The following is a 25,181-nucleotide window of genomic DNA, read 5'->3' on the forward strand; positions in this document are numbered from 1 at the left end:
GTAGTGATTGTATCAAGCACATCCCCAAACTTCATGCCTGTTTGTAATCTCCTTTCTGTTATCTCCTTTCTGTTGATCTTTTTGTTACTATGATCAGTTTGAATTTTCTAGAGATATATATATAAAGGAAATATGCCACATGTATTATTTCTCTTGCTTTTTTCACTCAACATAATTACTTTGAAGTTAATCCATGTTGTTCAGTTTAGGAGTTTTTAAGCAATTTGCATGTACACTCAAAATATGACCCAGGAAATACCCTTAAGTATTTATCCAGCAGGAATGAAAGCATGTATCCAAGCAAAGACTCATACATGAATGTCCATGCAGCTTCACTTGCAAGCGAATATCCAGTTTTTCCAGGATCATTTGTTGAAAAGACTCTGTCCATTAAATTGCCTTTGCTCCCTTGTTGGAGATCAAAATTATATCTGTGTGTGTCAGTTTCTGAGCAGTTTTTTTTTCTAGTTCTATCATTTTTTTTAAAATTTGCTTGTTTCTTAAAATTAGTCAATTAATTATTGGTTGTGCTGGGTCTTGTTGCAGTGTACGGACGTCTCACTGTGGCAGCGTCTTTTGTTGTGGAGCACATGCTCATGGGCTAGTAATTGTGGCATCTGGGCTTAGTTGTCTAGGGGCATGTGGAATCTTCCTGGACCAAGGATAGAACCCATGTCCCCTGCGTTGGCAGGCAGATTCTTATCCACTGTTCCTTCAGGGAAGTCCAGGTGATTTTACTCTTTTTCAGTGATCTGTTTGTCTATTCTTTCACCAACACTACACTGTCTTTTGATTATTCTAGTTGTATATTAAGTTAGGTAGTGCCAGTCTCTGACTTTTGTCCGCTGAGGTTTCTTTTTGTTTTTAAAGTTTGCATTGAATTTGTTACAATATTGCTTCTGTTGTTTTTATGTTGGTTTTTTTTGGGGGGGGGGGTGTGGGGGGAGCGGTTAGCCTTAGGTCATGTGGCATCTTAGCTCCCTGACCAGTGATCAAACTGGCACCCTTTGCATTGACAGGCAGAAATCCTAACCAGTGGACCGCCATGGAAGTCCCCACGTAGGTTTCTTAAATTTTGTTCATCAGGCATTTCTCTGTCCTAAGTATGATACAGACCTCAATGTTGTGGGGGCTCCAGACATTACCAGGTAGCATTTCACATAATGATTGTGGTCACCCATCTTCATGCAGTGAATTACTGTCGTTGGTTAGCGTTACTTTTTATTTTCTTCATCTCAAGCAGAGAGCTTATAAATTCCCTTTGCTTGAAATCAGCGTGGCTGATCTCCTATCTCACCAGATTCAGAGCTCTTTGTTTTCTTTTACATACTTTCCCAGAGAACCCAGGAGTTTTAATACTTTTTAAAACAACTATAACTTTTTAATGTAGGGGAATATTTGACTGAAACATTTGTTAAAACATATTGCCTTTTATCTTGGTGTCTTTACTTAGCACGGATGTTAATAAATGTGGTTCTAAAAGGGTTCTGGGGGCAAGTCATTTTAGAAAATACTATAATGATTTCTTTCTTAGAGGTTCAGGATGCGCATTGAAGAGTCTCTAAATTCTAAGTCCCTTCCAAGGGGGACTTAGAATTTAGATCAAACCTGTCAATCCTAAAGGAAATCAACCCTGAATATTCTTTGGAAGGACTGATTCTGAAGCTGAAGCTGATGGTTGGATGGTATCAATGACTCAATGGACATGGAATTTGAGCAAACTCTGAGAGATAGTAAAGTACAGGGAAGCCTGGCACGCTGCAGTCCATGGGGTTGCAAAGAGTTGGACACGACTTAGCAACTGAACAACAGATTCTAAGTAAATCTACTTAACTTTATCTAGATCAGTGTTTCCCAAGCTGATTTGAACCCAGAGCACTTCTAAGAGAAGCCTGGTGTACAGACATTGATACATCTAGTATGCTGATATTCTTCAATACCAGTTTGAAAAGTGCTGATCAGATTTAGAGGCCTAAATTGTAGACACCACTCCTAATAAGTTCACTCCTAATGAGTTCACCTGTAGTGTCCAAGTCCTTTGGGATTTAAATAAACAATGTGAGATACATTACTTTCTAAGACATTCAACAATTTGATATTGGAGTAGAAACATTCAGTTGAATTGAAATTTAATTTTGGAGGCTAAAAGCAAACTAGTGACCTTAGCGGATCTCTCCTGTTTTCATTCTTTCTCATATCTAGGGGTGAATCTGTGTTATTCCTTCTAAAACTGTGTTACAGAAATCTTCACAAATTTTACTGAAAACTATGAGAAACAGGAAAATTAGTGATTGGTAGGCAGCGCCCAGAGACTCTCTAGCTGGTGTATACACGCTTCCCCGTGTGGCTCTCATGTGCTGTGCTGGTGATGTCCCAGAAACTTTTCATAAATAGGGAGCAGTACAATTTCAAAAGCAAAATAAGATTAATCTTTATATCCTGAACGTGAGAATCTTTTCCACTTGGATTAAATGGAATGAATAAAATTAAACAGCAGCACAACAAGACTACTTAAGCCAATTAGGTCCACACTTGGTGAAATATGGCTTTTTGGCCAATATTTTCACTTCTGGCTGTGGGTTGGGGGACATTGTCGAGTTGAATAGCACCTCGGACTTAGTCGGATTTCAAAGTGAAGACCAGTAAGATGGAGGGGGGTCAGACCCTGGACCGCGGTTGTCATTGGGTGGATCTGGATGGGAGGGACCTCATTGATTGGTTGATGATGAAGAGATGCTGGTCTCTTATGGTTGTTTGAATTAACTCACTCATGTTTAAAGCAATGTTGCCAGCCAGTAAGGGGATGTTTTGGTATGCTGGTTTGGTTTTGCTGAATATATGAGTGGAAAAAAAAGTAGCATGAAATTTAAAACAAACAGAGGTTTTATTTAAAGATGAGAGGCTTTGGGGCATCAATATTTTAAGAAGTGGGGTGACTGCCACACTGACAGGAGGGTCTGTCCTCCTTCAAGGAGGAAAACAGATCAGAAAGAGATCTCTAAAGGCTAGTTTCTTGAAGACAAGGACATCTCATTTTTAGAGGTCACTGGAAGCACTCCTGACCTGGGGTACATGCTCTTCTCTATTTCATGTGGTTTGAGAAAGCTTTTGGCACAACGTTTTGACAGTACCTCTGAAATTTGAGAAGTAGTTCATATTCTTTCTTTGAAAAGCTTTGCAAAGTTAAAAGTTCTCCTCATTTTTCTTTCATGGAATGCCTTAAGTATTTTGTTTTTAATCCATAGACTAGAGATATATCTGTGTTACTATTTGAGAATTGCCTTACCCCTGCTTACTGTATGAAGAAAGTGAAAGTGTTAGTCGCTCAGTCATGTCCAATTCTTTTGTGATCCCAGGCTCCTCTGTCCATGGAATTTTCCAGGCAAGAATACTGGAGTGAGTAGCCATTCCCTTCTCCAGGGGATCTTCCCGACCCACGGATCTAACCCCAGGTCTCCTACATTGTAGGGATATTCCTTACTATCTAAGCCACCAGGAAAACCCTGCTTACTGTATATCTTGAGCTAATTAGAAATTAAATCCTTGCCAAGGGGTGAAACATTCTACTGTTTAAAAAATTTTAAATTTTCTTGACGGCATTGAGGTTTTCTTGACTATACAGATTTTATCAGCAATACCTCAGAAAACTCAGAGAAGCTTCACTAAAGAAAATAAGTTTTTTCTTTTAATTCTGGAAAATTTCAAAATATATACAAAGGTAGAGACTCACAGCAAATGCCTTGTACCCGTTACCCAACTTCAACTGTAATGAACATTTTGCCCATCTTATTTTGTCTAACTGTATTTATTTATTCTGTTTTTTGGCTGAACCATGTGGCATGCAGGATCTTAGTTCGCTAACCAAGGATCAATCTCACACCCTTCCGTGGTGGAAGCACAGCATCTTAACCACTGGACCACCAGGGAAGTCCCCTTGGAGCATTCATTTTAGAGGGGAAATGAGTAGGGGACGAGTCATCCCCATTAGACTGAAGTTATTGAGCAAATGGTAGAGCAAAAATTGCTAAGCACTTGCATTAATGGTTGACTTATTAGCAACCTAACGTGCGGGGTGACGTTCCAGATACTCACTGTGGTGAGTGAAAATGAATTTACATCTCATTTTACGGAAAAAGAGAAGAGCATATGAGAGGCTGAATAACATTGCGAGGCCACAAATTAGGTAAATGGCAGGTGTGTGACCCTCTAGCTGCCTCTCCTAGCTCCTCCTGTTTGCTGACCTGGAATCACCAAGAGTCAGCCTATGACAATGATGGGACAGTTATAAAATCCTAGATTTGAAGTATTTCACCATGCCCCAGAGCACCCAGCCCTTCTCTCTGCTTCTGAGCACACCATGTCATCCAGGGTTGAGGAGTGAAAAGGGGTTAGTTTCTATGAAAAGGCTCCTGAAATATGATTTTTCACTGTCGAGTTTTTATCTTAAAGCAGTTCTCTTTTCCCATGAAAATTCATGTGACTGGCAGAAATTAGAACTAAAATACTTCACAGTAAAACAAAAATTGTCTTAACTGTCTCCCAGACATACTAACAATAAGCAAATTAAAATGAAATAACTTAGTGAAGGAAAAGCTTCTTCCCTACCACCCACTTGTAAAAGTGATCAGAAAAATTAGATACAGAACACAGAAAAATAAAAAGATGTAAAAAATTCGTAGTTTCATCCCCAATGATTATTTGGCACATGTGGGTTGGTAATATTGATCTTACCATATATTTGGCTATTTAGGGGTATGTTCTAGTGTATGTTTGTAATCATATTGAATATATAATTGTTTAGTTTGCTTTTTCAGTTTAACGTCACAACATAAAATGCATCTCTATTTCATGAGCTTTGTTAATAGCATTTTTAATGCCTGGAAGACATGCTGTAACCACCCCCTCCCCCCGTATTTGGGGCATTTAGAAATTGTTTCTGACTCTAAGCTATAATTTTTTTGTTTATCCTCTGACTTTTTTTCTTTTGTTTTTCCAGTGACCTTAAGGGTCATTAGTGTTAGAATCAGACTTAAGTGTTAAGAATTGGACCAATTCTATTAAAGTAATTAAACCATTCCCTCTTCTCTACCTTTCTCTGTTCTAAAGATTTATACCATGTTTAGACCCGAATTTTACAAAACTTTCTCCCTGTAATTGGGTTTCGAAAAGTTTTCTGCTTTCATTCAAAATAGAAATGGTTACTTTTTAAAACCAAAGCCCACCTTTTGAAATCCCTCATTCTGATAGCATTCAGTAAATCGCACCTAAATTAGAGGGGAAATTTTCGTATAAACATAACCTAGGCTGGTTGGTATTGTCATGATGGTGACTTAGACCTTTGTTCTGATAGCCTGAGCCATTGTTGTTTTCTGACTGCACAGTGTGGCTTGTAGGATGTTAGTTCTCCCAGTGGTGATCAAACCCACGCCCTCAGCAGTGAAAGCGTGGAGTCTTAACCGCTGGACCACCAGGGAGTTCCCCAATATTTTCTGTGTAATGGCTTGACCGAGGTCATTAATATGCTAATCACATTTAGAGGTACAATGAACAGAAGAGTTAAAGGTCCGTGAGGCCAGTTTGGTCCATTGGCTCAGATGATCTGAAAAGATTTATGAACCCTGGAAAGCTAGGGTCATAGTATCCTGATAGCTTTTGAGAACCTGTGGACTTTAGGCCTGAAAGTATTAATATTTTCACCTTTATAATGATAAAGTGAAGTTAAGGGAACGTCTGTTCCCTAACTGCTCTCTGAAGAATAAAGCCAAACAACAGAAATTCCACAGAGATGGCCATTAATAAAGTTTTAGAATATATTATTCCAGACTTGAAAAAATATGCTTGTACAAACATTGGAACAAACACTCTTCCTCTCCTCTGCCCCCTTCCCTCCCTGTTAGTGAGTTATTTTTGTTTTATTTTAAACACTTAAAGGAGTCAGACATTCTTTAGCAACTTGCTTTTCTCTGCTTGAATTGGGGACATCTACCCCCTTCAGCAGATTTACTGCTAAAATTTACCTTATTCCTTTCAGCGCTGTTACATGGATATCTGATATTTTAACTCTTCCTCTCTACTGATGGATTCTTAAAGGTTTTGCTTTTATAAATTATCGGGTATGTAAAGTTGTATCTATTGGCATGGGATGGTGGAGCCAATGGTTATGCACACTTTAATGTTTTTATAGCTGTTTCCAAATTGTTCTCCAAAGCTATTTACTACTTTATTCTCTGGGTGGTTTTTTTTTTTTTTTTGCTTTCTTCTGTTTGACCTTTTAAAATTAAAGTTTGCTTTCCAAACACTTTCTATGAGAATTGAAGGAAAAAAACACATTGAAGAGTTTTCTTTAGAAGTTTTGTCATGGGATTTAAACTCCTTTCCAGTTATCTTTTTCATTCTCATCAGTATGCATGTGTCCTCCTTGTATTGATAAGATGCTGGCTCTTTCCTGCCAGCCATGTAACAGTTCTCCTTCTTGGGTTTTGCTGTCATCATTGGGAGCAGTTGTACTGCCCAGAGCCTGTTCTGCCACGCGGGCTGCAGGACTCTGGGCACTCCCACCTGTGCTGGTCTTCCAGTGAGAGTGAGGAGCCACGTGGAGCCGCTAGCATCGCTCCTGTGAAGGAAACGGTTCACAGGCTCACCCTCTCTTCCTCAGTGTCCTGATAGCTGTCAAAGTTTCATCTGTTTTGTTCGTGGTTTAGCATGTTCTTTAAAGAGCCTGACACTCCTACTCTGCCAGGGTCTGCAGGGCGATCTGTGAACCATCCTATGGAGAAAAAAAAAAAAGGAAGCGGAAACACCGTGTTCTGCCACGCCTTCGAGTGCTGACGCTCAGCTGTGTCCAACTCTTAGTAGCCCCATATACTGTAGCCCACCAGGCCCCTCTATCTGGAATTTTCCAGGCAAGAATACTGGAGTGAGTTGCCACTTCCTACTCCAGGGGATCTTCCCAAGCCAGGGATCAAACCTGTGTCTCCTGCATTGGCAGGCGGATTCTGTACTTCTGAGCTGCCTGGGAAATCCATGCCTTGGCTACCATTTTGATATTTTCAGTTGTTGTTCTTGGAGGAATGAGAGGAAAACACTGTTGTTGGAAGCATTCAGGATTTTTTTTTTTCTTTCGAAGCTTGTTTAGTTGTAATGTGGTAATACTTTACGGGAATAAACTCTGGCTGACCCACTCAAGGGATATAAGCTTGAAAATATTTAGGGTTTTGATTTGCTCAAAGGAGACGTTTACGGTTTTTGAAGCACAAATCCAGTGGGAAAATAAGTTTTCTGGTGCTAGCTGTGTTTTAGTGCAAAGAGCATGCCTTTGAAGTCCAGTTCTCATCTCAAAAGACATTAAGAACTAGGTGGATGGATAAAGCTATGTGAGGAAGCTTCAGAGTGAATGAGTTTGAAAACTTCAATCTCACTCGTTTTTCTCCCTAATTTAAATACCCTTCTCATCTCATCTGGCTCCAGCCCTTCCCATCCTGTGGATCACTGACTTGTGTCTGTATGTCTTTCAGGGTTTCTTCGGGCTTAACTGAAAGCTTTGTCATCTATGTGCATTCGAGTTATAGAGAAAAGAAAGATCGAGCACAAGTCAGTTGTGTGTTTAGTGACAAAGAAATGCCTCTGCAGTGTATGAAACAGTCAGGTCATAAAAGCGTATATCCTCCATTTTAAAAATGTAATTTTATTCATTTGTTTTTGGCTGGGCTGGGTCTTCATGGCTGTGCTGGTTTTTCTGCAGTTGCGGTGAGTGGGGGGCTACTTTCTGGTTTCAATGTACAGGTTCTCATTGCACTGGCTTCTAGTGTTATGGAGCATGGACCCTAGGGTGCACAGACTTCACTAGTTGCATCCTGTGGGTTCAGGAGTTTTGGCTTCTGGCCTCTAGAGCACAGGCTCAATAGCTGTGGTGTGTGGACTCAGTTGCTCCGTGGCAAGTGGGATCTTCCTGCTGCAGGGATCGAATTTGTGTCTCCTTCATTGGAGGCAGATTCTCATCCACTGAGCCACTAGGGAAGCCCTCCTTTTTTTTTTTTTTTTTTTTTAAGGAAAGCTTGTGTGCATATAAACACTCATAGAAAAGACAGAAGGAACTTAAACATTAAGGAACCATGGGTTAGATTTCTTGTGATTCAAGGTGATTTTAACATACTGATAACTCTCAGAAACGCCTGACCCCTTCATGATAGTATGAATTATTAGCTGGTTGAGAATGGGAGAAAAAGAAATCAAAACACTACATATACATATTTTGGATTGCAAAAATGTGAATTACCCATCTGTAAGAGCACGTGAGATTGTGTAAAAAGCGAAACACGGAGTGGTGAACATGTCTGAACGTGGCTGCATGGAGTGGAGTCCCTTCATTGTGTGTAGCTAGTGTGTCTCAGGCTTGCATGTGCCCCACAACGCCCCCTTGCTGGGCCTAAGCTATACATAAAATAAAATAAGCTCAAAACTCAGGTTTGGTACTATCACTGTTGTAAATTGTCACCAAATTTATCAGCGATTTTCTGAGGTAGAGATCGTTGCCCTGTGGTCACTGGTAATAAGAAATCCACACAATTTACTTATCACACTCGATGATAAAGAAGGATAGCAGGTGATCTCAAAGATACATTTAATTTTATATCATCTACGGTGCATCATGATATATGTGTAACATTTCTAAGAGTAGATGACATGTGTGCCAATAGAATCTCTCAAGCTTTATACTCAATTTGGCTCCCTCTGAAGATGTCTTGGATTTGACAATTCACGAAGAATGATGAGAAATCTTTCAGAACCATAGAAACTCTGTAGAACTCTAGACTTTATCATAAACTTCAGAGTTCTGGATCCTAAACTAGAAGCACAGTTAACCAACTTGAAAGGTTAACCACAGTTAACCTCCCTTGAAAGCGAGATATTAGAATAACTGTCTCTTATTCCCCCACTTAGGTTGCCATGTCATGGTGTCTATTTAAACATTTTTTAGGCTGATCGTGTGCTGTGCTTAGACACTCAGTCACGTCTGACTCTTTGAGACCCCATGGACTGACAGAATCCTCTGTCCATAGGATTCTCCAGGCCAGGATACTGGAGTGGGTAACCAGCCCCTTCTCTAAGACATCTTCCCAACCCAGGGATCAAACCCATGTCTCCTGCATTGCAGGCGGATTCTTTACCAGAAGCCTAGTTGTTGACCGTGTAGCCCACAATAATACGCATTTCGTGCTTTCCCCCACTGGCTTTTAATCACATTATTAATAAAATCTACGTCTAACTTGTGCATAGGACCTAGTGAAATTTACTTAAAATACTCTTAAAGGCCAACATTTTTGCTGATGAGCATTGTGGAGAGCCCATCCCCACCCCTGTCTCCCGTGCTTTTGTCTTTAAGTTTCATTTAAAACTACCATCTTTCATATTTTGGTAAGAGAAGACTTTAAGTGGAAATGTAATCTGAGCATCGTGTCTAATACGTGGACTCAGCATGGGCATTTTGAAGCCAGTGATCCCATCTGTAGTGAGAGCATTAAAGTACAGTGATATTATTTCAGGAGGCAGCTCTCACAGTTGAAGGGCATCTTTGCTGGGAGCAGGGAACAGCCAGGTGAAATCAATTTCAGCACCGTGCAAGCCTTCTGGATTGACTGTTTTGAATTGGATCCAGTCCCTTCAAGACTCTGATAGAACTCAGTGATTTGGCCAGGGTACTCCACTGACCTGTAAACAGCATGAAATGATGCATACAAGGTGACCAGCTTTGAGATTTCTTTGGAAAAATCAGGTCTGGGTATTATGGGATATTCTTTAAGGCATTTCGTCATTGTGCATGGTAACAGGTCCTCCAAAAATTTGTTGTTGGAAATTCCCTGGAAGTAGTTGGTGGTGAACCTGGCCTTTGGGCCATGGCTAAGCTGTGAGACCTGTGGTCAGCCAGCTTTCCCTTCTGTAATCACTTCGATCCTCAGTGTCCTCGTCTGTAAAATGGAACAGTAGCACCTTCCTAAGTTGTTGTTTGGCTGCCCCTTGACTTGTGGGATCTTAGTTCCCTGACCCAGGGATTGAACCCAGACCTTTGGCAGTGAAAGCTCTGAGTCCTAACCGCTGGACCGCTGGGGAATTCCCCCGAAGTTGGTTTTAAGGCAAATGAGAAATAAAGCATTGTTGAAATCCTTAGGTTCCTAATGGTTATTGTGCAATTTTCATTTGGCTTAAAACTTTATTTTTAAAAAGTATTTATTTATTTATTTGGTTAGTTGAAGCACACAGGATCTTCGTTTCATCACACTGGGTCCTTTGTTGTCGTGCATGGGCTATCCATATGGGGATGATTGCAAGCAAGCATTTTAATAATAGTTTTAAGGACAATGACTCAGGAACAGACATGTTTGGTGTCTCCTCTTTGTTCACTAGCCTTTGAACCACAGGGCCTTCTCACTTGTCTCCCCTTTACCTTTTGCTCACATACCCCTTGCTCTGGCATCTTAGAGCTCAGCTTTCCCTTTACTTCCTTTGAGAAGCCTTAACAAGGCCCCTGTCCCCAGCCTAGGTCATGGCCTTCTGTTTGTTGTCATTTGTTGTATGTATTCCTCCTACATGATGGCTTCCATAGCTGCAATTTATTTAAATGTCTGTCCTCTTCCCTGAGAAGGACACATTGTCGCTTAGGTATATTCCAGCCAAATATGCATAACCTGCATCTAATCACAAGGAGACATTATTTTAAAGTAAAAAATGTTTTTCAGAAATCTGCCTTCCATAGGTCTGCCTTCCAGGGCTTCACTGGTGGCCCAGTGGTTCAGACTCTACCTGCAAAGCAGGAGACCTGGGTTCAATCCCTGAGTCAGAAAGATCTCCTGGAGAAGGAAATGGCAACCCACTCCAGTATCCTTGCCTGGAGAATCGCATGGACAGAGGAGCCTGGTGGGCTACAGTCCATAGGGTCGCAAAGAGTCGGACATGACTAAAGCGCCTTAGCATGCACACATGCATGTCTTCCATAGTAGTTTGTGAGCTCAAAGCATCTGGGACCACACCTGACTTAGTCACTGTGAAATCTCAAGTAGGCCTGGAATGATGGGTGTGTGTATCTTGCCTATGAGTGGTTTCCAGAAGAATGAATGAATGGTGTGTACCTTTACCCAGATACAAAGCCCTATCTGCTGACTTATAGCTCCCTGTATCTTTTGTAAGATAGCTCGATCATCCCAATGGGGGGAAAAAAAGAAAAACTTACATCTTCATTGTCACTAACTCTCCATTTCTCTGCATTTCTCCTCTAAATGATTTATATTCTTGAACTTAGAGTTTTGTTTCTAACTTGGTCATGAAGATTGAAATCAAGTTTACATGGTTTTGTGTTCCCCGTAGCTCCTGCAGAAGAATGGCCAGCTGTCCACCGTCAACAGCTTAGCTGAGCAAGGCGAACTCGGCCTCCAGGAAGAAGCCCTGATTGGCCAAGAGGAGGAAGTGACTGTCACAGATGGTAAGCTGCCTTGCCCAGCTCTGGGTAGAGCCAGGGGATGGAAGGCAAACAACACCTACAAGGAATCCTCAGAGGACAATTGAAAACAACCTAAGCAGAATTTGCCCTGTCATGTTACCTGTCATTATGCGCTGTCAATATCATGCTGATAACAAAAGCAATCCATTGTAGCCCCTGTATTTAGGTATAGGAGGTTATAGCAATGCTTATAATGAAATGAAGTCTTTTTTTTTTTTTTTTTTCATTTTTCTCAGGCATCCTTATCTTGAAACCATGATTTGGTGGTGGTTGTTATTGCTGCCTTGTTCCAACCACTTGCCTGGTGTTGGATTCTTGTTGAAAGTGCTGGGGTCTTGGTTGCTTTAAGAGTCAGTATTTCTCACTCTAGAGCAGCCTACTGCCCTTGTGAAGATTTTTCTGGTAGTCTGTATTGCTTTCTTTTTGTTAATGTATTGAAAATATTTTATATTTATTTATTTTCAGCAGTGCTGGGTCTTTGGTGCTACACGGGCCTTTCTCTAATTTTGGTGAGCAAGGGCCTCTCTCTAGTTGCGGTGCCTGGGCTTCCCATTGCAGTGGTTTTTCTTGTTGGTTGAGCACTGCCTCTAAGGCACACAGGCTTCAGTAGTTGCAGTGTGTGGGTTTAGTTGCTTTGTGGCATGTGGGATCTTCTCACATTGGGGATCAAACCCATTTCTTCTGAATTGGCAGGTGGATTCTTTCCAGTAGTGTGTATTTCAAGAAGACATTTGCTTCTTGGAAGGAAAGCTTTAGCAAACCTAGACAGCATAGTATAAAAAGCAAAGACATCCCTGCAGACAAAGTCCTTCTAGTCAAAGCTGTGGTTTTTCCAGGAGAAGGAAATGCAACCCACTCCAGTATTCTTGCCTGGAGAGTCCCATGGATGGAGGAGCTTGGTGGGCTACAGTCCATAGGTCGCAAAGAGTCGGACACGACTGAGCGACTTCACTTTCACTTTCATGTACGGATGTGAGAGCTGGACAAAGATGGCTGAGCGCCAAAAATTGATACTTTCGAACTGTGGTGCTGGAGAGGACTCTTGAGAGTCCCTTGGACAGCAAGGAGATCGAAGCAGTCAATCTTAAAGGAAATCAACCCTCAATATTCATTGGAAGGTCTGATGCTTGAAGCTGCAATACTTTGGCCCCCTGATGGGAAGAGCTGACTCATTCAAAAAGACCCTCATGCTGGGAAAGATTGAAGGCAAAAGAATAGGGTGGCAGAGGATGAGATGGTTGGATGGCGTCACCAACTCAATGGGCATGAACTTGAGCAAACTCTAAGAGACGGTGAGGGACAGGAAAGCCTGGCGTGCTATAGTTCATGGGGTCACAAAGAGTCGGACACAACAACTGAACAATAACAACATATTTCAGGGTGCACACCTCTTTGCCCCAACTGTAATATACTGTGTGTGTTATAACCTTTACCCCAGAAATCATAGAGGGGTGGTTATTGGAAAGCAAATCTGTGAGACCATATTATCACTGGTTTGATTTCAGCCCATGGAGGGGATGGGGACCACACCTTAGGGTCAGAATCAAGCACCTTGACAAGTCGGGCTCTTGCAAGGGAAGAAGAACCTTCCTCTGTTCTTATTTCTTGTCTCATCATTTTGTTTAGTCATAAAGGAATGATTTAACAACTCCTGTGGATGTATAGAATGATGGCGTATGGTAAACTGATGCTTACATGTAATATGAAAAAGACAGATGAAGGGAAAAGTCTTGTGAAACGAGACTGGCCATTGCCTCGGTGAGATGAGGTTCATCTAACATGTGGAACCTGTTTCTCCTTGTGTTCAACGCCCCTGTGGAGCTGCTGCAAGCAGGGAGCTGCTTTTGAAGTTGGTGGGAATTCTGATCTTTCTCTAGCACCACAGGCACCCTATAAAGTTAGAAATACATAGTCTCACACAAGGAGGATCTGCACAGCCTGTGTCAGAGTTTCAAATGATCTCTACCAAAATAATTGGAACGGCCCCAACTCAGATTCCAAAGTCCCACGCTCTGTCCTTCCCATGGTTAACCTTTGAATCAAGTCAAGCCACAGCCTTTTTGGAGCCTTCCATAGCCAAGTCAGTGTGCCCCGTGCTTCAGGAAAGATGGTAAAAGCTAAAATGGCCCATCAGGGGAGGCAAGCGAGTACATGGAAGGGTCCATAAGATGAAAATGAAGTTAAGACCAGGCAACATGGTGATTAATGAATCTTGCAAGAGACAAGAGCTCCTTAGAGCTCTGATGAATCAGAGATCAGGGAGTGGGATGAGGTCTGGGGCCTGAGGGGAGGTTGGGTTTAGATTTGTTGGGACAAGGGCTGCCAGCCAAGGAGGGGAATAAAACAGCTGACACTTCACAAGTGTTTACTGTGGGTCCCGGTTCAGTTCAGTTCAGTTGTTCAGTCGTGTCCGACTCCTTGACCCCATGGACTGCAGCATGCCAGGTTTCCCCGTCCTCCAATATCTCTCGGAGTTTGCTTAAACTCATGTCCGTCAAGTCGGTGATGCCATCCAACCATCTCAACCTATTTCACCCCTTTCTCCTCCTGCCCAGTCTTCCCCAGCATCAAGGTGTTTTCCCATGAGTCAGCTGTTCATGTCAAGTGGCCAAAGTAAAGGAGCTTCAGCTTCAGCATTAGACCTTCAGGGTTGATTTCCTTTAGGGTCTTGGGTCCTGGAGGTGTGCCTTTTGTGCAGAATGGCCTCTAGCAGTAACCCAGTGAGACGGGTTCTGTCTTTATTTAAACCCAGACCAGCAGCTCCCCAAGCAGGAGCTGTGCAAGACACGTCCACAGGTTTGTCCACTGAGCAAGGGGCAGAATGGAGACCCAGAAGGGAAAAGGGGCTGGGTCAGAGAGCTCTTCTGAAAGCTGAGGGGAGTTTAGAAAGTATTCCAGCAATGCAGATCACTGAAATAGACCCTGAAGGGGCTTTCGATCTGACTGGTGTGGAGTGTTGATAAGAGAAGGGAGAGGCTGCAGCAGATGCCCATGTTCCCAGAACATCCCAGGTAGCCTGGAATCCTGTCTAATCTGTGGCATGTTTACTAGAGATCTGGCTATCTTCCTTTAGTCCAGATGGGATTTCTTTCACTTTTCAGCCCTGTGATTGAGTTCAGTTCAGTCATTCAGTCATGTCTGACTCTTTGCAACCCCATGGACTGCAGTGCACGCCAGGCCTCCCTGTCCATCACCAACTCTTGGGGTTTACTCAAACTCACGTCCATTGAGTTGGTGATGCCATCTAACTGTCTCATCCTCTTTCGTCCCCTTCTCCTCCCACCTTCAATCTTTCCCAGCATCAGGGTCTTTTCCAATGAGTCAGTTCTTTGCATCAGGTGGCCAAAGTATTGGAGTTTCAGCTTCAGCATCAGTCCTTCCAATGAACATTCAGGACTGATTTCCTTTAGGATGGACTGGTTGGATCTCCTTGCAGTCCAAGAGACTCTCAAGAGTCTTCTCCAACACCACAGTTCAAAAGCATCAATTCTTCAGCACTCAGCTTTCTTTATAGTCCAACTCTCACATCCATACATGACTACTGGAGAAACCATAGCCTTGACTAGATGGACCTTTGTTGACAAAGTAATGTCTCTGCTTTTTAATATGCTATGTAGGTTGGTCATAACTTATCTTCCAAGGAGCAAACATTTTTACCGAAAGTGATTCTTTCCCCACTGATTCATTGAAAAAGAGCCTGATGCTGGGAAAAATTGAGAGCAGGAGGAGAAGGGAGCGATAGGATAAGATGGTTGGACAGCATCACCTGACTCAATGGACATGAATTTGAGCAAACTCCATTAGATAGTGGAGGACAGGGAAGCCTGGTGTGCTGCAGTTCATGGGGTTACAAAAAGTCAGATATGACTGTGTTCTACATATCAGCTTACTGCAGGGTAAATAAAGACATAATTTGGTATGTAATGCTTAGCTGTAGGATTTTGGGTGCCTTAGTTTCTGCTCTTGGCCATTTCAGTAAGAAAAGATCTGAGTCATTTTGGTCCCTAGGAGGATTGGCTCACAGTGGGATTTGCTCCTGCCTTAGGCGCACCAATGGACAGGAGAGGAGAAAGCTACAAATGAGGGACATTTCTCCTAGAAAGATTTTGATTTAAAGTGACAGACAATATTTAGTGACAACCAGAATGCACAGTATTTTCCCACTTTGACTTGCTTGCTTTCTGAAACCAGAAATACTGGTAATTCAGAACCAAGCCTCTTCCCATAATGAAAATGAAATCCTGTTTCCTTGTAACCTTTCTTTAAATGATAGAAAACAAGATCTGCTTATTAAATATTTTCTAAACTATGCAATAAGGTTCAGATATATGTGTGTGTGTGTGTGTGTGTGTGTTGAAGGAAGCTTGAAGATTATATAATTCTGGGGGCTTTCTTTTAGGGAATATACAATTAGGCATGAAAACAAATATTTATTTAAAAAATTTTTAAAAAGCAATTTATAGCAAGTTACTTTAGCCTTGGAGTTAGTCCCTTCTGAGTTCTCTTTTAGGCAATTTATCACTCATCACAACTGCTTATATAGAAATACAGCTTTTTTCCAGCCAGAAAGCTCTATCTAGCCATGCCACACCCAGCATTCATAGGAGCTTCACAAGTGCCATTAGTTTAGTGGCAAATCTTCTGCTGATTTTGCCCTCACCTAGCAGCATGTGGGATCTTAGTTCCCTGACCAGGGATCGAACCCATGCCCCTGCAGTGAAAACACAGAGTCCTAAGTATTGGACCACCAGGGAAGTCCCTGATTCTACCGATTTTAACAAAGAACCCTCCCAACTCAGATTGTCATTTGTTCTATAGTCTGTGGCTTATATGGTTTTCTGTGAGTCTCTATGAGTGCCTGAACAAGAAAGATTTTTAAAAAATTCTGTCTTGATCTGGGTCCAACTTTAAATTTCAAGTTTCTACAAATTAAAATTTTAGATTTTCTTTTCAAGTATCCATTGATGCAAAGAGCTGACTCATTGGAAAAGACCCTGATGCTGGGAAAGATTGAGGGCAGGAGTAGAAGGCAATGACAGAGGATGAGATGGTTGGATGGCATCACTAACTTGAGGGACATGAGTTGAGCAAGCTCCAGGAGTTGGTGATGGACAGGGAAGCCTGGGGTGCTGCAGTCCATGGGGTCACCAAGAGTCAGACTGAACTGATACGTTGATCAAATTATTTTCTTTGCAAACAGATGAGGAAAGTCAGTATTGCAAAATCAAAAAACTTAAGACCTTTTTATTTTGATAATCACATACTTGTTAAAGCCTCCAGAACTCATTGTCGTGTATGAGCAGTCACATGACTGTGCTCTGAGACCATCTGAATGTGTCATTTACAAGGCATTTGTTTCTGGGGTTCTTGGAGATTTGTCTTTCTGCAGAGTAGCTACAGCAAACATGATAAAGCCTGTGGATGTTATGTTTTCTCCATCCTTCCCAGGCCAGATTTGCTTGTGTGAAAGAACACACACACAGTGGTGATCCTCTCGTTGGTTTTTGAATTTTTGTTCACATATCCCTTATACTGTTTGCATACCCTGAGTGCAGGCATTTGCACCAGAAGCAATGGAGCTGCTGTTGGAAGCTCTGCCCTTGCCATTTGCTCCTCTGGGGTCAGCTGCAGGTGTCAGCCAGCACCCTGGGGAGCAGGTTTTGCTCTGCTGAACAGTGAGATGAGGAGGCTTCTGCCGGAACCATGCACGTGGAACAAAGCTCTGATCCCTCTGACCTGGGAGTGATCCTAGAAAATGCCTCGTCATCGCCAAGAAAAATAAACAACCCCCCCCATCCCCCATCTTGTCACTTAAAGCAAACGTCTTTTTTTAACGTACTTGTTTAGCTTTGGTTGTGCTGGGTGCTTGTTGCTGCGTGGGCCTGTCTCTAGTTGCAGTGGGTGGGCACTCTCTTGTGGTCTGCAGGCTTCTCACTGGGGACTTCTTGTGTTGCAGAGCACAGGCTCTTGGGTGTGTGGGTTCAGTGGCTCCCGGGTTCTAGAGCAGGGGCTCAGTAGCTGTGATGTACGGGCTTAGTTGCCCCGTGGCACGTGGGATCTTCCCAGACCAGGGATCGAACCCGTGTCTCTGCATTAACAGGCAGATTCTTTACCACTGAGCCACCAGGGAAGCCCAAAAAGATGAATTATTTATTCATCTGCGTCGGGTCTTAGTGGAGGCACGCGAGATCTTTGATCTTCGTTGCGCGCAACTGGGATCTAGTTCCCGGACCAGGAATGGAACCTGGGCTCCCTAAAATGGAAGCGTGGAGTCTTAGCCATGGGGCCATCAAGGAAGTCCCAAAGCAGAAGTCTTAAAGAGAGTGTGTTCCTTACCTTTCTCAAGGTTCTACTTTCCTACATCCTGATATTTTCCCCACAGATATAGTAACAAAAATGGAGGTTATCAAGAAGCTGAATTTTCAGCACTGTGAAGAATTTCATGTCTCTGATGGTGCTGATGCCACAGTCCTGGTCAAACTGAATTTGCTGTTTGAACCTTCCAGCTTCTGGTATTTGGCACCTTTGGGGCACTGAAAGGCCAGAGGTTATTTCCAAGTGTTCACAACTCTCCCCGTGGAACTTGTCACCTTATAGAAAATCCATTCTTGGGTTACAAGTTGTTGTTCTTTGCTTTTTGATCATTTAATAACTTTATCTGGAGACTGAGAACCCTGACCACTGCTCCAGGTCGGTGTTCAAAGATGACCCCCTCTTCCCTGCAAAATACTTGTATTTCTGTGAGAGGTGGCTTTCCTAGCCAGGAAGAAATGTTCTTAAGAGTTAGTCCCTTTTGTTCTTCAGTTTGTGACATCACTGGTACCTTGTTAGTATTCTCATGAAGGCATGCCTATTGCTCATATACTACCCTCTTTCCTTTATTTTTCTCTATGTCAGATGTTGTCAACATCTGGCATTCAGTATGCCTGTCTCTACAAAAGAAGAACTGTGAGAGCAGAGATTTCTTGGCATGGGGGGTGGGGATGGGATTTGTATGTTTCCGTGTTGAGTCCCTTGAGCGTAGAACAATGTCCGACGCCCAGTAAGTGCTCAAAAAAATATTTTTTGAAGATTTTTTTAATGGGGGCCATTTTTGAAGTGTTTATTGACTTTGTAACAATACTGTTTCTGTTTTGATTTCTTGGCTGCAAGGCATGAGGGATCTTAGCTGCCCAATAGGAGATCGAATCCACCCCCTGCTTGCACTAGGAGACAGTTTTAACCACTGGACTGCCAGGGAAGTCCCTCAAAAATAGTACCTGGATAAGTGAAAACAGTTTTCAACTTAGAGTTAACAAGATTACATTTTCACTCATATGGGACAGGAGGATCTGTTTGATTTTTCCCTTTATATCAATTCATTCCCTGCATCCCCAAATGCAGAGCTCTTAGATGTATCCGAGGCTCAGTTTCCTTTGTTACATCAGCGCTAACAAAGCTACTTTTCAGTGCTGGGCTCTGAAGGTGCCCACCATTGGTTATCCAGGTGTTGTTGCCTGGAGACATGGAATCAGACCCTGACCTGCCTGCAATTAAATGATAACTCCCAGCGATTCAATCACATATGAGGGCTGGGTAGACAAAGAGAGGGGTCTCCCTTCCAACACTCTGGTATTTCAGATACACTATTATTGCATGACATTTTCTCAAGCTGTATCCTGTTTTGTAATATTTTGAAACACTCACAAAACAGGCCTTGAACTTAGGCAAAAGTCCTACAGTCTGCAGTTTCTGGGAACTGGTTTTAATTCAGCCCTCTGCTCCGCAGCAATATTTTTAGCGTGCCTCTCTGAAATTACTTATGTCATTGACAAATTTCTGGTACAAATACTCTATTGCTTTCATCTTTAAAGAAACGCAGATTTATTTTTCAGTAACTAACAACCAAGCTATATAGAGATTTTTTTTCCCTCTCTGAAGTATATTTAAGTCTGCTGGTGCGATGAAACTCTGCTTTCATTGTAACTTGAAAAATTTGGTGTGAGGGGGAGTAAGAAGGAGTAAGACCTCTGTCCATCCTCCCTTTATAATCAGTTCATTGCAGGAGAGTAAGACCCGGGCCAGGCTGCCTTTCTCTTTTTCTATGACCTTGAGTTGAATACATCACTTTATCTCACTGAGCATCAGTTTCCATCTGTAAAATGAACGTCCTCATCCATCTCTGAAATTCTATGACTGAGTCACATCAGTAGTGCTGGAAATATAGGCATTAAAACAACCAAATGATGGATGAGTCTTTGAAGATACACAGGTGACTTGGGGCAGGTAGGAATCTACTTGGCAATTTCATTATGCCTTTTTATAAAAACACTTTTATGCTCTTCTTTTTAGTCTGATCTTAAAAGCCGTTTTCTAGATTTGAAGTTTTGCTTTTTTATTTTAGTGTTTGGTAGGTTTTGGGGGAGAGGAGGGCATGTGTGACTGAACAACAACAAAATGCAGCATGTGGGATCTTAGTTCTTTGACCAGGGATCAAACCCGTGACCCCTGCATTGGAAGCGTGGGGTCTAAACCACTGGACCACCAGAGAAGTCCTGGAAGTTTTACTTTAATGAACAAAAAGTTCAGCTGGGAAAACATTCAAGAAGGTCTCCATCTGTAATTATTTAGGTATGAAAGAAAGATAAGAGCTTCCTAAGTGTGGCCACAAAGTAACATGGGAATCATGTAATAACAGCTGGTTCTGGCCCAGTAAGATGAGTGAAAGATGTTGATAAAAGCCCCCAAAGACTTGTCAGTCAATCTTCTAAATTACTGCTAAGATTTACCTACAGATGGCTGTAGTTTTCCAGGGCACCCGTGAATAGGGTGAATGCTCTGTACACGCATGAATAGGATGGATGCTCTGGCACAGTTGAGGAGGAGCCTAGGTAAGATGGCCTCTGCACTTGTCTACATAACCTGCCAAGGCGGGACCATGGCAATAAATGGTTTTTCTAACGGTGATGAAGCCATGGATGGAAACATTAAATTTAGCATTTATTGAATAAAAATCCTTTAGATGTTTTCTCAAAGACATTCTTAAAACACCCCCGGTTTCACCTGATAAAGCATCCCCCAGATGGTTCTGGCATTGTATGTTCCAAGCATAATGTCCCTATATTATATGAAAGGATGCTTTGGGAATGTACATCCTCTGATCTATATTTGTATGTATCTCTGGAAGAGCTTAAGTTCTACAGCTTTTTAGCCTGTCACTTGAGCCTTGTTCTTAAGCACCATACTTTGAATGTTTGTTAACTGCTTTTATAATTAACGAGTAGGTTCAATGCGATACCTGGAGAAGCAAATGACAACCTAGTCCAGCATTCTTGCCTGGAGAATCGCATGGACAGAGGAGCCTGATGGGCTACAGTCCATGGGGTCGCAAAGAGTCAGACACGACTGGTGACTGACTTTCACTTTCACAGTGTGATATCAGGCAGCCCCCCCCCCCCCCCCCCGTTAACAGTGTATGCATTAGTTACTTTTGGTGAAAACGGATATATGCTAGATTGAATTAATTGAATGAACCGGTTGCTTTAATGTGTCTTAACATGGACGTGTTTCAGCTGACACCAAAGCATGAGGCAGTTATCCTGCTGTGTTAGTTTGCTGGGGCGGCCAAAATAATATATCACAGAATGGGTGGTTTAAATATCAGACATTCATTTTCTCACAGTCCCAGAGGCTGGTAAGTCAAGACCAAGGTGCCCTCAGGTTTAGTTTTGACCTTGGCTTGTTGATGCCACCTTCTCGCCCTGTCCCCGTGGCCTTGCCCATCCCGGGTGTCTCTGGGTGTCCTAATGGCCTCTCATAAGGCACCAGTCAGATTGCATTCGGGTCCACTCTCATTTTAACTTAGTCATCTTTGTGAAAGGTTTCTCTCCAAATAAAGCTACATTTTCATGTGTCAAAAGTTAGGGTTCCAATGTATGAATCTGGAGAGTATGCAATTGAGCCCATGACACCTGCCTTCATGACTGACAGCTGGAAAGCCAGATTGGGGACCCAGAAGTCTCAGGGGGAAGGAACTTCGAGGCTGTCTATGCCAGGCTCCTGCTCCCGCACAGGAGGCTCTTCTGCTTAAACTCTGAAGGTTTGGAGTTTCTCCATAAAAGGAAACCCGTTATTCCACTGGAGTGAAAATATACCCCCTCCAACTGCCGCCGGCTACTAGTGCTGCCTTCTGGAACTACAAAGCACAAACTCACCTCCCTTTTCCACATCGTGGCCCTCTAAGACACGTTTATCGTGTCTTTCATCTTTTCTCTTGCAGGCAGAACATCCCCAGAGAAAACAAGCTGCCCCACATTCAAAGAAAAATGCCAGGGCTGATGTATATATTTCAGATATGGATGTCCTTGATGGAAGCTTGCCAACCATAACTAGGTTTTACTTTCAATATTCCCACTTTTAAAGAGTAGTTTATTCCTCAGACTCTTTACAAACATGAGAACAACTTAGTTTCCTTTAAACCAAGGATTAAGTACTGAAAAAATTGATTGGTGTAGAAAAGTAAATTGAACGCATAGAATGGCGTTCCCGTATCAAGGATGTTGCTAGAGGAACTATCGTCAGATAGAATGAACACCATATCAATGAAAGAAAAATGACAAATGGCACGTGAAGAATTGTTAATCATCCCTTTCGATACTCCACTCAACGTGATGGTAAGCAGACAGCCTTACATGATGGAGCGGTTAGAGATACGAATAGGAGAAATCCCACCTTTCAAGTCATTGTTGCTGTTATTTAGTTGCTAAGTTATGTCCAACTCTTTGTGACCTGGTGGACTGTAGCTCGCCAGGTTCCTCTGTCCATGGGGTTTCCAAGGCAAGAATACTGGAGTGGGTTGCCACTTCCTTCTCCAGGGGATTGTTCTGACTCAGGGATCAAACCAGCATCTCCTGCATTGGCGAGCAGATTCTTTACCACTGGGCCACCTGGGAAGCCCCAAGTAATTGTTAGTTGTAAATAAAGTGGAAGATTTCCCCCACCCGCACCCCCACCCCTACATCCCAGGCATTGTTAGTTGTAAAAAAGTGGTTGTCAGGATTTCCCTGGCAGACCAGTCCAGTGGCTAAGACTCCATGTTCCCAATGCAGGGGGCCTGGGTTCAATCCCTGGTCAGGGAACTAGATCCCACATGCCGAGATTAAGGGTTCCCGTGAAAGAAAAAGTGAAAATCATTCAGTCGTGTCCAGCTCTTTGTGACCCCGTGGACTATACACTCCATGAAATTCTCCAGGCGAGAATACTGGAGTGGTTAGCCATTCCCTTCTCCAGAGGATCTTCCCAACCCAGGGATCGAACCCAGGTCTCCTGCATTGCAGGTGGATTCTTTACCAGCTGAGCCACCAGGGAAGCCCCCGCAAAATGTGGAATGCTTCATGAATTTGCGTGTCATATGTGCTGCCAAAGCGAGCACAAGAGTTCCCATACCACAACTAAAAAAAAAAAAGATTCGAGTACCTTAAGGAAGATGGAATATCCTGCGTGCCACAGCTAAGATCTTGTACAGCCAAATAAATAAATAAAACATAGCTTAAAAAAAAAAAAGTGGAAGTGGATGATGTAAAACAATAGTCTCCATCAAAAAGCTTCGTGGCCTCCCTTTGTAAGCTCAGTGTACAGAAATCCAAGGATTTCCTCAAGCTCATCAAGCCTTGGCCCTGAGTGTCCCCCAGTTGTGTTAATTTCTGCTTTGTGTTCTGGTGCACTAAGATTCTGTCATTTTCATGTTGATAAATGTATTACCATTGGCACCTGACACTGTTCTGATCTTAATCCCCTGGGTAGCTCACTGGCTCACAGAGTCCTTTTCGTCCTCCGTCTCGTGAAGATTTTAGAGTGATGAATCTTCATGTGAATCCACTGACTCAACATGCTGGGTTCATGTGACCTCTTCAGTCTAGAAACTTCATTCCTAGGAAGCTATGTCTTCCCTTCCCCTCTTTTTCTTTGATCTCTTTTGGGGATTACTATTCCAATTTTAGAACTTCTAGAATGGTTCTAAGGAAAGCGTTTTTCCCCCATGTAGTTTGCATCTCTTTATTCTTGAAAAATGTCCTCAAGATTAGATTTCATCTTTTTTATTTTTTTTAATGCTTTTATTTGTTTAGCTGTGTGGGTCTTAGCTGTGGCATGAGGGATCTTTTTTTTTTTTCCCCCTCAGAATTAGTAGATTATTTAATAGTTTCAGGAAGAGTATAATTTACAGAACAACATCATAATTTGAATGATGTTGTTAGGAAGATAGCAAGAGGAATTATTTGCTTAGCACAAAATGATTTCTTTAAATTAAACTTGATAATGTTCTTTCCACTGCAAGTATTTTTCCCCCAAACTCCCTAACCGTCCCTCCTTTACCCTCTCCCACTTTGCCTGCCCACCCCCACCACCATAAGTTCCTTCTCTATAAATCTCCTTTTGTTTTTTAAGTAAGTTCATTTGTATCATTTTGGATTCCACATATAAGGGATGTCATATGACATTTCTCCCTGTCTGCCTGACTGCCTTCACTCAGCGTGGCGTGCAGAATCTTTATTTGTGGCATATGGGATCTAGTCACCTGACCAGGGATGGAACTTGGCCTCCCTGCATTGGGAGCAAAGAGTCAGCCACTGGACCATCAGAGTCCCTAGATTTCATCTTGTTACTGTATTTTTAATTTCTAACAACTGATTTGTGTTCTAAACATTCCATTCTTTTTTTTCTTTTTGGCCGAGCTGTTCAGCTGGTGGGATCTTAAGTTTCTCAACCAGGGAGACAGAACCTAGGCTGTCTGCAGTGAAAGTGTGGCGTCCTCACCGCTGGACTGCCAGGGAATTCCCATGACCTTGGAATTTATGCAATAAATTTTGGTGAGCAGGACTTTGTTTTCTGGAAGGATCCGAAGTAAATTCTGTCATCCGGATTTTATTCTTCATCTAGGCAATGGATTCTGTCACACTCTAGATTTGTAAAAAAGTTGTCTTTACAAGTAAATTGTAATTCATGTGAATACAGGTTAAATAAATTTATTCCTACTGCAAGTGTAAATTTTTGCTTTGCAAGTAGTTTTGAAGCCAGTCTAAATAGTCTCGTTGACCTTTTTTTTTTTGGCTGCACTGGGTCTTTGTTGCTTCCCATGCAGTTTCTCCAGTTTGGTGTGTAGGCTTCTCAATGCAGTGAGTCCTCTTGTTGCAGGGCATGGACTCTAGAATACGGGCTCAGTAGTTGGGACCTACAGGCTTCCTTGCCTTGCCGCATGTGGGTTCTTCCTGGACCAGAGATTGAACCCATGTCTCCTGCATGGGAGGTAGATTCTTAACCACCAGACCACCAGGGAAGTCCCTAGTTGACCTTTTAAGTTTTATATATATATAAAAGTTATATAGTTTCAGACTACCAGGGAAGCCTGGTATATGGGCTTCCCTGGTAGTAAAGAATACTCCTGCAATGCAAGAGACTTGGGTTTGATCCCTAGGTTGGGAAGATCCCCTGGAGAAGGGAAAGGCTACCCACTCCAGTATTCTGGCTTGGAGAATTCCAGGGACAGAGGAGCCTGGCAGGCTACATGGGGTCTCAAAGACTTGGTCACGACTGAGCGATTTTTACTTTCATATTTCATATATATATATATTTCCTTTTAAACACTTTATTATTATGTGGGATTACAGTGAAAGTTGGTGGGAAAATAATAGATTTCAATATGTTTGTTTGTTTA

The 25,181-nt window shown here is 42.3% G+C and overlaps 1 protein-coding gene across 1 annotated transcript in view; it reads left to right on the forward strand.

Annotated features, from left to right (window-relative positions):
- The window catches only part of AKAP12 (A-kinase anchoring protein 12), a 109,983-nt gene that overhangs the window by 48,816 nt on the left and 35,986 nt on the right, over positions 1 to 25,181 (forward strand). Inside the window, exon 3 of the mRNA XM_069598723.1 lies at positions 11,359 to 11,473. Coding sequence (XP_069454824.1) covers positions 11,359 to 11,473 — 115 coding nt within the window. The remainder of the gene's footprint in view (positions 1 to 11,358; positions 11,474 to 25,181) is intronic.

The sequence above is a fragment of the Ovis canadensis genome, chromosome 8 (assembly GCF_042477335.2).
Source record: "Ovis canadensis isolate MfBH-ARS-UI-01 breed Bighorn chromosome 8, ARS-UI_OviCan_v2, whole genome shotgun sequence".
NCBI classification, from domain to species: domain Eukaryota; kingdom Metazoa; phylum Chordata; class Mammalia; order Artiodactyla; family Bovidae; genus Ovis; species Ovis canadensis.